We start from the raw sequence: 16,864 nt of genomic DNA, 5'->3' as shown, positions 1-16,864 counted from the left end.
CGGCATTCCTTCTATTTCAAAGTGTTATGTAAAATAAACAAGTGATAATTACAGTCCGCTTACCTTTTTTTGTGAACTTATTCATAACAAGCTCCTTTGATATCAAAAGATATCATAGCCACATGATAATTAGCCTTATACATTCTAATACTTTTAATAACTTCATGAAGTGCCAGATCCGTAGATTTGTTCTTTCAAAATCCATACTGTCTTTTGCTTAAATAATTATCGTGAGTTATTATATAATTCAGTCTTCTTGTCATCATTTTGTCCAAAATTTTCGCAAAAGTCTTCAATAAGCAGATAGGTCTAAATTTTCCTTCTTCTTTTGGAATTAAAACCAGCGCCCCAATTTTCCAGGTCTCAGGAAATACACTCAAGCACAGGCATTTATTATATAGAATAACAAAAAACGAAGTATAATAATCAAAAAAATTCTTAGTTACAAAAACACTGATCTTATCCGGACCGGGGGCCGAATTATTCCTTAGATCATTTGCTGCCATATGGATTTCCTCGACCGTAAAGCACCTTTCTTTATCTTCCTTATTTTCATCAATAATCATGTTATTCAAATCTCTCTCCTCCAACTCTTCTATTCTTAATATCTGTTTTATAATATTATCACATTTTTCTTCTAGATCGTCCAACCTTTCTTACTTCTCTCTTTTTAGAATCAATTTTTTCCTCCTTTTATCCGTGGCAATCTTATAAAATTTATCGTAATAAAATTTGTTCCTCAAGAACAATTCATCTCTATAGGCTCTTTTAGTATTTCTAATACTTTTCCTATAAATAGCCTTAATTTTCTTATATTCTATCTTTCTTTGAGTCCTTATTTCATCAGAGATACCTCTGACTTGGTAGCTTTTCCTCAAAGCTCTTATTTTCCTTTTCAATGTATTTAAATCATTGTTCCACCAATCTGTCTTGTTATCATCTTTTTTCTTCTTTCTTTTAATTCTAAGGTAACGATTCATCTTATCAATAATATAGTTTTCCAAATATTGCACTAATCCATCCAATTCTTTGGCATTATTAGCCTGACATACTTTTGCTTCCAAGTCTTCAAGGTCTCTTTTACATCGTCTAAACATAAGATCAATTCTATTCTTATCTTTTGAGTATCTTATAGACTCATTTCTCTCTATTTCAATCTCATTAAGATTTACTAAAATATACCTATGATCACTCAAGGTATCATTATCCAAAACCAAATAATCAATCTTGTTAAAATCCAAGTTCGAGGAACATAGTGCCAAATCGGTCCATCCTGTTCCCTTTGCAGATAAAAAAGTCGGAGTAAAATTTTTAAAATTTAAAATCTTTAAGTAGTTGTAAACAATAAAATCATAGGTCAATAGACCTCGGGCGTCCATCTCGTTGGCACCCCAATTAAAATTTTTGGCATTAAAATCTCCTAAAATGATAAAATTATAGTTGTATGCTTTAAAAACATTCTCCAGCTTAATTAAATAATCCTCCAAATTCTCCGCTGGGGAGAAGCAAACCGATATTATTGCTAATTTTTGGCCTCTTATATAAGCTGTGATTGCCACAATACATTCATAAGTGAAATCTACAACAAAATCGATATCTTTATCTGTCAGAATAATTGCAGCTCTTCCATTCGTTTAATTTACAGCCCTCCAATCTCCACAAACATATGCAATCTTATCTCGTATATAATAGGGCTCCTGTAGCGTTATTATGTGTATTGGCTCATTCACGATCTTATTAATGGCAGAGAGTTGGCAAGCGGCAGCATTGCAATGATTTAAGTTACAATTCAAAAAATATTCAATCCAAATGTTTCCATTATAATCAGAATAAAATAAAACAGTAAATCTATAAAATCTATAAATATACAATTAAAATCCAGACAATACAAAACAATAAACTATTTACAATATTAAAATCTCAAATAGGTTAAAATTTTCAAAACTAATTCAATTTAAAATACAATAAATATAAAAGAATTTTACTTACTCGAGGTGAGGGATATAATTTCCAGTACACATCTTTGAATCATAAAATACATAAAATAAAATTTCAAACACACACAAAATAACAATAAATATTTCAATAAAAGTCTCAGCCGACAAAATACATGAGAATCTAGATATCTAAATGTTCTCTTATGAAATTCATCTCTTGCACATAAACAGGACACTCTTTGGAAAATGCATCGTGGTAAACATCATAATCCGCATTATATGTTTTATTAAACTCACTACAGTTTATACAACACAATTCTTCTTCTTTTTTACAATTTCTCCTTTCATGCGAGTTTGAGCATCTGCTGCATACTATAGAATTTCCACATTCATTTTTGGTATGGCCAAAGGCCAGACAATTCAAACATCTTTTTGGTCTTATGAACAGTCTTATTGGATATGATTTCCACTCTATTAGTATCCTTTGATCTTCTATGAGTGACTTTTGACAATCGCCAGTGACTAAATAGACCCTATGTGACACACCTTTCTCTGTGGTACCAATTTTAAATAATGATTTAACACATTCACCGTCACATTCACAATCTCTTTTCATATTTTGTATAATTTTTTCTTCATCAACATCATCCGAAACATTGTACATAATCAACCTTGGTTTGATGAACTTCCGTCTTCTTGAAGTGACAATCTGATTCAAATTTTTATTCGATTTAACTTCTCTTTCTAGTTTTTTGCACTCTTCTTTATTTTCCAATTGAACCACCATGCTTCCATTTCTTCTGCAATATGACTTCAGCACCTTTACTCCAGTTTTCGTGGGATTAATATTGCCCTTAATTTCATCGTACACATCGATTCCTTCTTTGATGGGTTTCAAAATGATCTCATTTTCTCTTTTATTCTCCTCTCTCTCCATTCTCACCCTTTTTTACTCTTAACCTCTTGCCATTCTCTTCTGATCATTATTTTCACTTATTCTTTCTTTGATACCAGATATCTCTTCAATGATGACGTTTATCTTATCTTCCAAGTCACCGTACTTTTTATCACTCAGACTCTCAAGACATCTATTTGACACCCATTCAGTAACAAAGAGAAGACCATTGCTGAGTGATTCTACAAGTGCTTTTGCAACCCGTTTCTCTTTCAAACTATCGACTATCTTATTCATTTGTCTTATCACATTCACTATATCATTCTTATTCTCTATATCGATAGTCTCTAAAGTATCCTCGCTATTCATTTTGTTTTGCGACATTGTCGGCATAAGGGACTTAAAAATTATTCAAGCACACATAAAATATTAGTTCATTAAAACAGCAAATCAATAAAAGATTAAAATCACCTTAAGATAATTACACAAATATATATACAAATAAAATTCAATTTAAAAACAATTTATAAGCAGCACAAGTATAAAAGAATATTTACAGAGCGTACCCGTAAATGGGCAGCACCAAATATTGCCTCGTGGGCGATAGGACACAATATTCAATAAAGTTCACCAAAGTTCTCTAATAGTTCGCTTTCAATCAACTTGGTCCTTTTCAACCAGTGCTATCACTGGCCGGGTACGCCACCCACTGCCGCCCAAAGTTAAAAGCACAACCAGCGATCGCCCCTCTCTCTAGCGGCCACCGCCGCCCAACCGGTATAGTGGTTAGCATCGTTGACTGCCTTGCCGAAGGGCCCGCTTTCTGATCCCGGAGAAAGCATGGATGTTTGTAAATGTATAGTGTCGGTGCGGCATGGCGGCCCTCTAAATATGCGGCGAGCCAAAAGACCTTTCGTGTGGTTTGGTGGAAGGGGAGAGGGGTGGGAATCCCTGTCCCACCAGATGCTCTCCATCAAAATTGGGGGCGGAACTGAGCTAAACGGCACTGTCACCTGAATGGTGCTCAAGGATTTTGCCAACGGCAGGTGTAGTCTAGAGCTCCTTGCCACGAGGAATTTCGTGAGCTTGGGCTGACTACGTCAGACAAGTGAGCATAAGTAACAGCAACTACAACAGAAGGGACATATATATATATACAATTTATACAATATAGGGACATATATTTTTAACGTAATTTAATGATTCGGAAAAGTTTTATGTAAATCAGGTACTTGACTGTTGTACAGTTTTTGTGCCTTGTCTTTAACTTTCCTGGTTTATTTTCCCCAGTATCCCTAGAAACTGCTTATTATAAAAGCTTATAAAGCTTTTTTTATAAATAGTTTAATCATTTATAAAACAGACTTAATAACTCCCTAACTCTATGTTATAACAATAAATTATTGTATTTTATAGCAAGCTATGAAACATATCATACATTTTTAACAATGTTCAATTAACAAATACTTCAAAATACGCATTACATGGCAATATCTTTTTAAATAACTAAAAAATTAATGAAAAAAATTAAAAACACGTAAATAATATGAATAAAATTTTTATGCGAATTCGAGAAACGAACAAGTGCCTCGAAGCTTTTTGCTTAGTTTCAAATAGACTTTATTTATTTTTCAAATAAGTGAATAAAAACATGTTAAGTATAGTAATTAACTGCTAGAACATATATAAGAATAGCGAATTAAGCAATAAATTTCTTTATTGAGTAAAATAAGTAAACAATCACCTTTTTCACGAGCTACTCACAGAATATTTAATTAGCTTCAAAAAACAATTTTTTTCTACAGTCAGTCTCATTTCATAGGTGTAAAATTTAGTTATATATTAGCATTCAAAAAACAATTTCTCAGTACGTATGAATCTAAGCGTATTTAAAATAATATTTTAAGAACTTACTTGATCTGTTGTAAATAATGCAGGCCACTGTTCTTTTATCTCATTCATTTTAATCCTGGATATTATCTGTCGTGTTCTGAAAGAAAAAGTAACTTCCATTTTTTGATTTATAAATATCATGTTGAAGTCCTTTTTCCTCCATTCTCTGTTCATTTGCTTCTGATGGTGTTGCAGAGTGGATTCATTTTCGCCATCAGGAAAGTCTGGAGCATAATTTACTTCCCCGCGTCTCGCTTTCTTAATACCACCATTTTGCAACGGGGATTTATTGGTGTTGGGATCTAATTGCAAACTGATGATTCTTGATCGTTTGCCTAAAAGTTAAGTTGCCTAAACTTATTAAAAATACAATACCAAATCGTCAAGTTTATTGCTTGATGATTCAAAGTTAATTTTTAAAAAACATTTGGAAAACCATAAGATCAAAATATGGACTATTTATATTTAAAAGAGGATTAAAGACACTTTTTTGAGGGCGCGATAAATCAATAATTTAGATGTAATGCGGTTACACATTTTTTTTCAAAAAAATATTTGAAATCTGTACGGAAAGTTTCAATAAAAGTTTTAAATTTAATGTTATATTTATTCTTTTCTAATAAAATTAGGCTTTTCTTAATTCTTTGCTTCTAAAACTGGTCACAGTTTCATAAAGGTAGTTTTATAATTTTTTGTAATAAAAGTGTTTTTAGAAAAAACTTTGAAATATAAAAATTAAGGGTTTTTAACAATAAAACATTTAGGCATAAATATCCACGCATTAGGACAGTAATAAACAGATTAAAATGCCTGTTTTCTTACAATTTATCGCAATTAAAACATTTTCCAAGCTTAAAATGTCTAAAAAATTGTTATTAAATTACTTACCAGAATTAATTGATGTTTCATTATATTTACATTTTCTTCTGATCTCCTGCATGCGGTACTTGAGTGCTATTTTCCAGCAGGAAATGTCATCACCTAATATGGGATTTTATAAGTATGGGAAATTTTTAATAAGTTTTTTAGTAATATCTGCGTACATTTCATCTGTTGGATACAGACTGTAATCAGACAGTTCTTTAGATAATATGTGCATTATTTCACATTTGAGTTGTGCAATTTTAAAGAACTATTATGTTAAGTCTCTGCTTGTTGCAATTCTTTTCGTGAAATGACAGAAAAAGAGTCTTTTGAAATTTCAAAATCAAGTCCATTTCTCCAGGGCTTTTTTCTTAAATTATTTTTGTTGAGGCTACTCATCTCAATATGACTAATAATATTGGTATATGACTCTGGAGATGAATTACGTTTAGAAGCTACATCATCCAAATCTAATACTTTTATGCGACAAAAGTTTTCAATCTCTTCTATACGTTCTAAGTCACAAAATGTTTCAAAGGCTTTATCATAAATTTGAAGTTTATATGTTTATGGCAGTAAGCCTAATTCTGTATGGACAGTACTTATCAATAATTCCATACCCATAGAATCTTGAGTGATAATTCATTTAGTTATATTTTTATATTCCAGCAGAATCTTCATTTTGAACTGAAAAGTATATAATAATAAAAATAAAAATAAAATTTTTATAAATATGTAAATTTATATAATTCATTTATATATTACATTTATATATACAATCTTAAATTAAGGGTGTAATTCCGTGATGAAGAGTCACACATCTTTTTTTTATATCCTGGTGTACCGTAAATAGGTAAAGGATGATAACTTTGCAAATCTTTGAAAGATAATAATACAAATCTATTACAAGAAATGAGTTCATAAACGTGCAAATGTGCATTATATAAATGTTCATTATATTGGCACCAAAAATATGGCTCATCCACAATCCATATACTCTGTACTTCAACAAATGCTTTATGCTCTTTTGAAATCAGAACATGGTTTTTCTTGCAGTTCAGACTAGTCATCCTGATATTTTTACACTGTGTATAGAAACTTTGTTTCGTATTTATACGATCTAAATTATTTAATAGTTGTGCATTAATTAAAGATCTATGGATTGGAGTTGTATTGCCAGTAACTACTTCTGGATTGAAAAAATTTTGTCCGGATAAGTGGTGAGAAAAACCAAAAGCCCAAACCCACCTGGCCGGCAAAGCCGGCCTCAAGGTTAAAGAAGAAGGGAATTGGTAAGTTCAACAACAAACGAGGACGTCCAGCGGTCCAGCCATGCCCCAACAAAAAGACAGTATGTGTAACAAAAAAGAAACAGAAAGACTTAATAAGCCACCGGAAAACCAAAACCCGAGAACCGAGTAACAAAAAAGGTTAGTATAACGAAAACTAAAGAAACAAAACAAACTTCTGGCAAATGGTTGCAAGCTGACAAAACTCTGGCCAGAGAAACACACATAAAAACAGAAAAAACTCAAAAATTTCAAAAAGGGTTAAAGAAATAAATCATAAAGTTAATAACACGCCATATAAAACACACTCACACATAAAATCTCCATTGCACCTAAGAATCTTCTATTATTTTCCATTCCATGTTCGACTTTATAGTATATATATGCATCTTCAATCACTTATACCGATCATTTCCTTATTGCCATTTATTATATTCATAATGTCTCTAGAAAACTTCGTCAATTTATCAAAGTCCTAGAATAATTCTTTAAATTCACAAAATCTATATTTCATCCTCGCCTCCCCCATTAAAACACACGTCTCGACAAAGTGTTGGTTGGTTGGTTGGTAACGGAGGACGGGGACGCCTGATGTCTAACAGAGGTAAACAGGCATGTGTCCCGCGCTCTCCACTAACCAGGAACAACTCCCTGGGACCTCAAGAGGCCGCCTCGGGAGCTTTTTAGGATGTTAACAAGATCATTTACATGGCCATACAAGGGCAGATTGCATTCGTTTTACCGTTTTGACATTTGTTGTTGCAATTTGCTATGGTAATTTTGCACATTCACAATAAAATTCTAATAAAAATACAAATTAAATATACAGATACAAAAATACAGTTACAAAATAATAGGATCAAAATACAGGCTCATAGGGAAAAAAAAAAAAAAGAAAAAAGAAAAATAAATAAAATAAAAATAAGGAAAAAAAATAAATAAATAAAAATAAAAAAAAATTAAGTATTATGCATATACAGAAGAGGAAATGTTAAATACATTTGGTTGTACATTATTTGAAAGGTGTCTGTAATAGAGACTTATGTGTCTGAGAATGTGGAACTGCATGCTGACTTAGTTAGTGTATCATGTCTTGAGAGTTTTGGTTAATGAGGAGAGCACAAATCTTGGCCCATTCTCTTGAGCTTGTTAACAACTTTGCAAATTGTATTTACTGCCGGTTTGTGCTTTATAAGGAAGCGGTGATAAGCTTCACTATTGTTGATAGGAAGAGGGAGGTGATTTCCTGCTGTCAGATGGCATTCAAAAACATAGTGGTCTGGGGAGCCTTCCGCTCCGCAGGCGCATATGTCCGTGGTTGTTATGCCATGTCTATTGAAGTAGGTCGGGAATGGGCCGTGTCCCGTAATATAAGCCGTAAGAGGAGCTATGCTGACTGTGTTGCGTTCAGTGCTGACTTTCGGGAGGTAGCTGTATGTACGTCTTCCAGTTGTGCAGTGCGTCCAGTCTTCCTGCCAAAGATTTAGGCCTTGACCCCGTAATAGCCCTTTGAGGTAGGAAGGAGGGGCTGGGATTGTGATTTTTTCAGCTTCTGGATCAGTGGCTGCTTGCTTGGCCAGGCTATCAGCTGTTTCATTCCCCTCATTTTCTGCATGTGCCTTGATCCATGTTAAGGAGAGATGTTTCTGCGGGTTGCGCTGTAAAAGTTGTTGTAATTTGATGATCAAGGGCGAGGTGTGGTTGTGATTATCTAGTGCTAGAAGCGTTGACATACTGTCAGTGAAAATTTTCGCCCGTTCTATATTATTATTGAAAATGTAATCTACCGCGGTTATAATTGCTTGCACCTCCGCCTGGAACACACTGTTGTTTAAGTCAAGGCGTCCTTTCCATACATGGATGATTCTTCCTTTGTCATAGTGTGCAAAGGCGCTGCCTACTCCATCGACAAAGTGTTGCACATCCCCATAGGTGTTACATACTAAACATCTATCATTATCCTGGAGGTGGAATCTACTTAGATATGCTGGGAATCTTCCATGGCCGGTCATTATTTGATTACAGTCAATATGATGAAATACTCTCATCTTATTTTTAATTTTAACTTCTTTCATAAATCCAGTATTTCTTTCGGAATTTACCCAGCTATTCTCCCATTCATCTATTACATTATTCTTTAAAATAGTATATGTTTTCCTCTTAGAAGCTTGTAAGTAATTTTCTTCCACTTCCACCTCCAGGGCAGCCTCTTTTGCGAGGACATCCGATCTCTCGTTGCCAATGATGCCTGAATGAGCCTTAACCCAATGAAAATAGATTATGTGTTGTTTTTTCAATTGAAAATAAAAATTTTTAATCTCTTCAACCAGTTTATTTCTATTTAGGGGACTGGAGAGAGCCGGCCGACAGTGCAGATAATGCATCTGAATATATATTGACACAATATTTGACCGTTAATTTCTTTAACCAAATTAAGGCATTTCTTAAAGCAAATAACTCGGACTGGTACACTGAATTAATATTTCTTAATTTCCTTTTATAGGATTCAATTTCAATTTCATGAAAATAAACAACAAAGGCACTGCCGACTCTCCCTTCTATTCCAGATCCATTAGTATAGATATCAATTTCCCCATTTCTTACCATTCTTTGATCATAGGTCACCACATTATAAAAACTTGGATGTATATCATTTGGGTTAAGCATATCAAATGCATCACCTTTTATTTCATAATCTTTATATTTAATAATATCTTTAATCTCATATTGAAGTAGAAATTTATTATATTCATATTTATATTGCAACGAGAGAGGTGGAACACCTGCTAAAATACATACAACCTCCGCCGAGACAGTTCTAAAAGCTCTTGTAATTGTAAGTAACCAGGCTCTCTGCGAGGAATATAATTTCTGTCGAGTTCGAACCAGCTCCCCTGCCCTGGCGCCTCATGCACCTATATCATAAAGAATCTTTGGAAGAACAACATTCTTATAAATATCCATCAGAGTTTTATGTTTTATAGTCAATGTTTCCAAATTAAAAGTTTTGCGATAGAAATTTAAGAGTCTTTCAACTTCTCGCTGTATTCCTTTAAAATGTTCAATAAAAGTTAATTTACTATCAATACGAACTCCTAAATATTCAATATTTTCCTCAAATTTAATACATCTATTCTCAAATTTTATTTGTGGAGTTCTCGTATATTTACCACCTCGAGGAAAAAATAGCGCTTTAGTTTTTTTCTGAATTGAATTCAATATTCTGTGAAAGACTCCATTCTTTTAATACTTTTTCTAATTCCATAAAAGTATGTTCTATCTTCTCCAAAGAGTCTCCATAAACAATTGCCATTATATCATCGGCATAACAAATTATTTCCACGTTTGAAATTTCTTTAATAAGCAACTGATTTGCAATGAGACTCCAGAACAGAGGAGCACTACATGAACCTTGGGGACATCCCTTGGAGGCGCTATAGATTAAACTCTCAGTATTGGCCTTATTCTGAAATACAAATTTACGATTACTTAAATAATTTTTTATTATTTCAAATAAAGTATCTGTAATATCAAGACTCTTAAGAATATTTAACAAAGACGACCAGTCAATAGAATCAAAAGCTCCTTTCACGCCAAAAGAAACAAGGACTGTATGTTTTTCTTTACGAATCCGATTAATTTCTTCAATTACTTTATATAAAGCCAAATTTGTAGATTTACTTGGTACTTTTCCGTTTCGCCGGCGCAGATCTCGCCAAGCAGACTTTCTTGGCGACAACATACAGTATATACACATAAAAAATATTTAAAAAGTTTTAGTTCTAAGAATTTTTTATTTTGAAGGCATAAACATTTTAATATCGCTTAAAATTTTATAAAAAGCCAATAAATAAAGACAATATATTTATAAAAAGACACTAATTTAAGAATTTACTATGCTTTCATGGTTCAACATCCTGATTCGCCGGTTCATATCACGTGACCCCAAGCTATCTCATCTCACGCAAACTATTCTACAAAAATCTAATGCTCTCAGTAATTATCTACATTAATTTCAAGTTAAATCTTAATTTGGAACACAAGTTTAAATGCAATAAATATTTTAATTCGTACGAATAGCTTACTCAGAAATTTTGTAAAACTGCAGTGCTTTACTTCGCTAATGCATTCTCATTAGAATTGATGAATTTAACCCTTGACTTTACCTTTTCTATATTTTCGGCTTCGGATAAGCGCTGTGATTGCATCCTAATTGACTTAATTACCGAAAATGGCCGTAGACATAAAACTGAACTATCTGATAAAAATTCTATGTAATTATATGCCAGTATTGAAAGAAACAATCAATCTGATAAGAAAATGCTGCGACTTGTTTTGAAAATGAGGCGTAAAAGGTTACCAGCGAGAATATTCCGTTTGGCATCGGTTGTACCATTATTGGCGACTTTATCGCTTGCGCCGGCAAAACGGAAAAGTACCATTTACTTTTTTGAAATCCATATTGATTTTCACAAATATATTCTTTTTTATGTAGAATGAATTCCAGACGTCGAGTAATTAATTTATCTAAAATCTTTGCATAAGTTTTTAAAAGACAAATTGGTCTATATTTATTTTCCCTTTTCGAAAGAAGAATAAGTTTACCAACTTTCCATCCGTCTGGAAATGTACATAATTGCAAACATTTATTGAAAAGCATTATATAGAATGATGTATAATCCTGAAATAAAATTCTAATCATAACATTCCCAATACCATCTAGACCAGGAGCCGAATTCTTTCTTAGACCCATGACAATATTTAAAATTTCAATATATGTAAAGTTCCTCTCCTTCTCCCTATTTTGTGCAAAAATATCTTTAAAATCATCACCACTTACATTATTATCAAGTCTTAGGGTCTGTCGAATAACGGAATCATAGATTTCCATGGCAGACCTGGCATCATCACAATTCTCTTTATAAATCTTTATATCCCCACTTGTTCTATTTCGTGCACTTTTGTAATAAATATCGTAGTATTCTTTGTTTTGTCAAAATAAATTTTCTGTATATCTTCTTTTTACAATTTTAATGTTTTTTCTTATAACAAGCCAACAAGCTTTTATAGTTAATTTTCCTTGGTAGCCTAATTTCAGGATCCAAATCCTTAATTTGCATGCTTTTCCTACTAGCACGCACTTTCCTTCGGAGAGTATTTAACTGTTCATTCCACCACTCAGTCTTGGATTTTCTTCCTTGAATTCTCTTTAACAGTAACCTATTAGCATTTTCAATTAAACAGCCTTCATAAGACTCCACCAACTCATTCAAGGCTCCGCTGTCTTTCACTCTAATTAATTCATTCTCAAAAGACACCATATCCTTACGCAGTCGCCTTGAAAATTTCTTAATTTTAAATAAATTTCGTGAGTAAATAGTTTTTGGACATGACTCTATTACAATCTGTATAAACTCCACTATGATATATTTGTGGTCGCTCAAAGAAATTTCATCTAAAATGTCCATATGTACACTGTTAAAATTAATTTTATTCGATCCAATTACTCAGTCGAACCTTCACTGACAGAAGAGGAAAATGTTGGTTTGGAGTTAAGCAATAAATCATTATATAAAATAAAATCATATACTAAAATCCCTCTTTCATCCAAAACTGAAGCCCCCCAATTAAAATTTTTTGCATTAAAATCTCCAACAACAATAAAAGCATATTCATAATCTTTAATAAAACTCTCAAGGGTTATATAGATGTTGATTAATATCCTCCGCTGGGGAGAAATAAACAGAGACAATTCCAGATTTTTCTCTACCAACTTTAACTGAAATGGCCACCATACAATCTGAAACCAGGTCCACCACGTAATCAATGTCCTTACGTGTAATGACAATGGCCGTCCTGCCTCCATTCAAATATACAGTACTCCAAGTCCCCAAGGAATAGGCCAATTTTCCATTTACATAGTAGGGTTCTTGTATAGATATTATCTCTGATATACGTTTATCTATATTTTCCAACGCAGAGAGCCTGCATGCTGCCGCTGCACAATGGTTAAGATTAATATTTAAGAGCTTCATCATAAAAATAATGAAAATAAATATCTTATTAAAATCAATCTCAAAATAGTAAAAATATGAATTTAAAATCAAAGTCTCATCTTCAATATCTTCTCCTTCCCACAGAGTCACAATAAGGTATTCAACACAGTCACTATAATCAAGCTATTTCAATAAAATCAATATATATAATTTAAAATCAAATAGAATGTTAAGATTTTGTATAATTAAAATCTCTTTATTATATCCTTCGCTGAGTCCTAAAAACAAATATAATTTAAAATCTATATCTATTCCAAATATATGGGGGAGGCAAGAAATATGAGACCAGATAATAAATCACTTTATTCAAAAGGTGCTAAGAGAAATTTAAAATAAAATAAAGTAACAAACACAAAGTCCCCGCCGACACCTTTACTTCGATTAACTCTATATATCCAAGTGATCCTTTATAAATTTCATTTCTTCCTGATAAACAAAACAATCTCTAGAAAGAGCATGGTGATGAACTTCAAAATTGGTTAGGAATTTCTTGTTAAATTATGTTCAGTTAATACAAATAAAACTATCATTCTTGCAATCTTCTTGTCCATGTTCTTCGGAACATATCGCGCATACTCTAATGTTTTCGCAGTATTTCTTCGTATGACCAAACTCCAAACAGTTGGTACAGCGTTTTGGCCGCAAAAAGATTTTAGTACTATCGGATTTCCATTCAACTCTGGTCCTTTGATCCTCAATGATTGAAGCCTGGCAATCTCTAGTAACTTGATATATTCTATGCGAAACACATTGTTCCGAAACTTTCATATTAAATAGAGGTACAAATTTTCCATCACAGTTACAGTCCTTTTTTAATGCTTGTAAAACCTTTTCATCCAACAATTCATCGGAAACATTATAAATAACAATTTTCGATCTTACAAATTTTCTCCTCTTAGGATATACTAGTGAACAAATCTTTCCATTACTTTTAATTTCTTCTTTAACTTTTTACATTCGTTCCTATTCTCCAACTTCACGACCATGTCTCCATTCTTTCTACAAAAAGAGCTAATAACTCCGATTCCTAACTTCTGTGGATCAACCTTACTCTTTATTTCATCATATACATCGATACCTTCTTTCATTGGTCGTAAAATGATTTCATTCTCTCTTGATTTTTTACCTCCTCTCTCTCCCTTTCCTTTTTTATTTCTTTTTGATTTGACTTCAGTCCGTTGGCCTTCCTCTTCCTTCTCACTATTCATCTTCTCCCTTATTTCAATAATTTCTTTTTCAATTACTTCTAATTTGTTCACTATTTGTTTATCCTTGTCATCTGCAATTTCTGTATCCTTCTTGGCGATCCGCTCTGCTATGAAATTCAAACCATTGCTCAGATTTGGTTTGAATCTTCAAATTTTCAAATCTAAAATAATTTTTAAAGTTAAAAGCAGAGTTCTGGCATGGAAATTGACCAATTCGATCGACGGGCAGGAAGACTTAAAATTAGGTGCAACAAAAATTCTTGAACTCCCCTTCCCATCGGGCTAGATAGCTTAGTGAAGTGGTGCACCAACATAATTCCTTTACTTCAAACCATGGAGGTAAGAATAGAAGGAGGGAAGGTTCAACTCAAACGGTGAAGCTTGGCGGCCATGTTCCTGTTATCGCTCTGACTTGTGCAATTAAGTCTGTAATTTGCAATATTTTTTTTCTTTTCTTTTTGAAGCATGTCATCTTGTGTTGTATATGGATGCACAAACAGATTTTCGAAAAAGATTCCTGGGATTACTTCTGACGCGTAAGTATTGATTTTCTCTTTTTTATGTAATTTGATAACTTAGGTAAAAAATATCACAATGGCATGTCGTTTTCTTTCCAGATGTGAAAAAAGGACTTAATAATAATCAAAATATGTTAAATACATATTAATGTTTCTGTTTATAGCTGGCATCTTTGTTCCTTAACATGCTAGGATTTAAACTGCGTAATTTAAACGTTTTAGGTAATTCGTTTGATAATTTTCATGAAAAGTAAGACACCAATTGTTACTATTTTTATGAATTGTAAAGGTGTTAAACAAAGTAATGCTTTTCTTTATGTATTAATTATTATTCATTTTAAAGTTTTTTGAACTGTTAAGGATATAATTTGTGCATTTGATCAAGATAAACTAACTTTTTTGTTGTTAAAATTTCTTTTGCATAAATTTACAAATTTGTGCGCAGTATAGCGATAAAAGTAAGTAAAATATTTATACAACTGAACATGTGGAAAGATGTATCCAAAAATATAGGTATAGGTATATTTCTGTAATTCAGCTTAATTCTAGGCAATTTCTTTGAGATTCATAAATATGAAACGCGCATAAACTGAAATCACTGAATTCACATAAATCTGTTTTATTTTATTAATATTTACTTTCTTGTTGTTATAAGATTGTTTATGAAAAGAATCTATTTTAAAAAAATGCAACCTGTGACTATTTTTTCAGATAATTATCTACTATTAATTTCAGGTTAAAATTATTTTAAATGATTCTTTAATAAATTACACCCAACAGGTTGCTAATAAAACCTAAACAAATTCTTGAACTATGCAGAAACGTTATTTTTAAAGGCTTTAATGTTATGCACATGCATTTTGATTTCGAACTATTTCTTAATGAGTTTCTGTACGTAGTAAATTACGGATATCATCTTTATAACTTTAAAACAAAAAACTAACAATAGCGAAGCATTTCATTATAAATTTTACATATTTTTAGTGGAAAATGCATGCACGGAACAGCTTAAAAACACGTACGTTTCACTGCCGTAATGCAATGTTTTGAAGTTACTAACATGGACGCCGCTTGTTCGGTGGAGTTTCATTCTCCAATAGTGGAGGAAACTGTGAACCCTCCCTCCTTCTATTCTAACCTCCTTGCTTCAAACGCCAATCCTTCTAATGTAAACAAACTTCCGCCTCGTTATGCTTAGCTCACTTGGTAAAATTAAACATGAATATCTTAAAAACCGTACATGGTAGGACTGTGCATTTAAAAATACAGTAAAATACAAGAATAAAGAGTTAAAATCTTCAATCAGAATAAACTTTCATAATATATTCATAGAGAAATCAATCAAAACTTACCCGACCTTTCGTGGTGGGCGTTTCCGCTAAGTCGAAAATTTTAAATCACTTGTAATTTCTCAAATAAACATAATCTTACTTCAAACCAAGTATTTCCAGAAAGCCGAGAACTTGAAGAACACAATTCTTGCACTTTTAACACAACACAATCAATATGCACAGAATTAAAAGCAATAATACTTTTAGCCAAGCACACACCATGCATCAACCATCGCGACATGCGCAGAACTGAGATAAGTGGTATGCTGACAAAAGACTAACTTTTTCAGCTGCTGTTTTCAGAGGATTTTTGAAATTTCCTCCTTATTTAAATATAGACTTAAGGTAACGGTGTTTTCCTTCAAATCTCATGCACCAATAATTAAACGGGGGGGGGGCAAAATTCATGACTGCTTCAGGGTAATGCTCCATTTTGTGATGTTTGATTTTCAGTCTTTCATTAGGAAAAATATCAATAAACATAGATAAATGTAAATCTATTAAGTATTTTAAGTATGATATCATCTCTAAACTTAGGTCCGGTAATAATATTAATTCTACTATATTTTTAATATAATGAACAAGCTCCAATAATTACATGAATTATCTTCTGGAATAAGGTCTCCAATCATGTTAGGTTAGGTTATTTAATTACGGCAAAGCCTCGAGGGCTATCTGCCTAAAGGGAGGGATGCCTTTGTGGAGGACTTTCTAAGGGAAACTGGCTCGTATACACGTTACACACGGAGAAAACCACGAAAACACCCATGCAGCCAGCCCGTTCGCGGGATTCGAACCTCGGACCGAACTACCGGTGTTCAGCGACTTTACCGCTCGGCCGCTGGTGGGCCGGTCTCCAATCATGAGTGGTAA

General features: G+C 32.7%; 1 protein-coding gene across 2 annotated transcripts in view; it reads right to left on the bottom strand.

Annotated features, from left to right (window-relative positions):
* The window catches only part of LOC118187746 (uncharacterized), a 33,430-nt gene extending 17,208 nt beyond the window's left edge, over positions 1 to 16,222 (bottom strand). Inside the window, exons 1-3 of one of the 2 annotated variants that reach the window (XM_085808760.1) lie at positions 16,013 to 16,222; positions 5,614 to 6,276; positions 4,747 to 5,060 (exon numbers count right to left, since the gene is read on the bottom strand). In XM_085808760.1, coding sequence (XP_085664886.1) covers positions 4,747 to 5,060; positions 5,614 to 5,665 — 366 coding nt within the window. In that variant the 5' untranslated portion in view covers positions 5,666 to 6,276; positions 16,013 to 16,222. The remainder of the gene's footprint in view (positions 1 to 4,746; positions 5,061 to 5,613; positions 6,277 to 16,012) is intronic. The other variant, XM_035358024.2, reaches the window with a different exon arrangement.
* Between the last annotated feature and the right edge of the window lie 642 nt (positions 16,223 to 16,864).

The sequence above is a fragment of the Stegodyphus dumicola genome, chromosome X2 (genome assembly GCF_044657685.1).
Source record: "Stegodyphus dumicola isolate Sdum_Otavi_A_Nest chromosome X2, ASM4465768v1".
Taxonomy (NCBI): domain Eukaryota; kingdom Metazoa; phylum Arthropoda; class Arachnida; order Araneae; family Eresidae; genus Stegodyphus; species Stegodyphus dumicola.
This window is presented reverse-complemented; position numbering and strand designations above follow the sequence as displayed.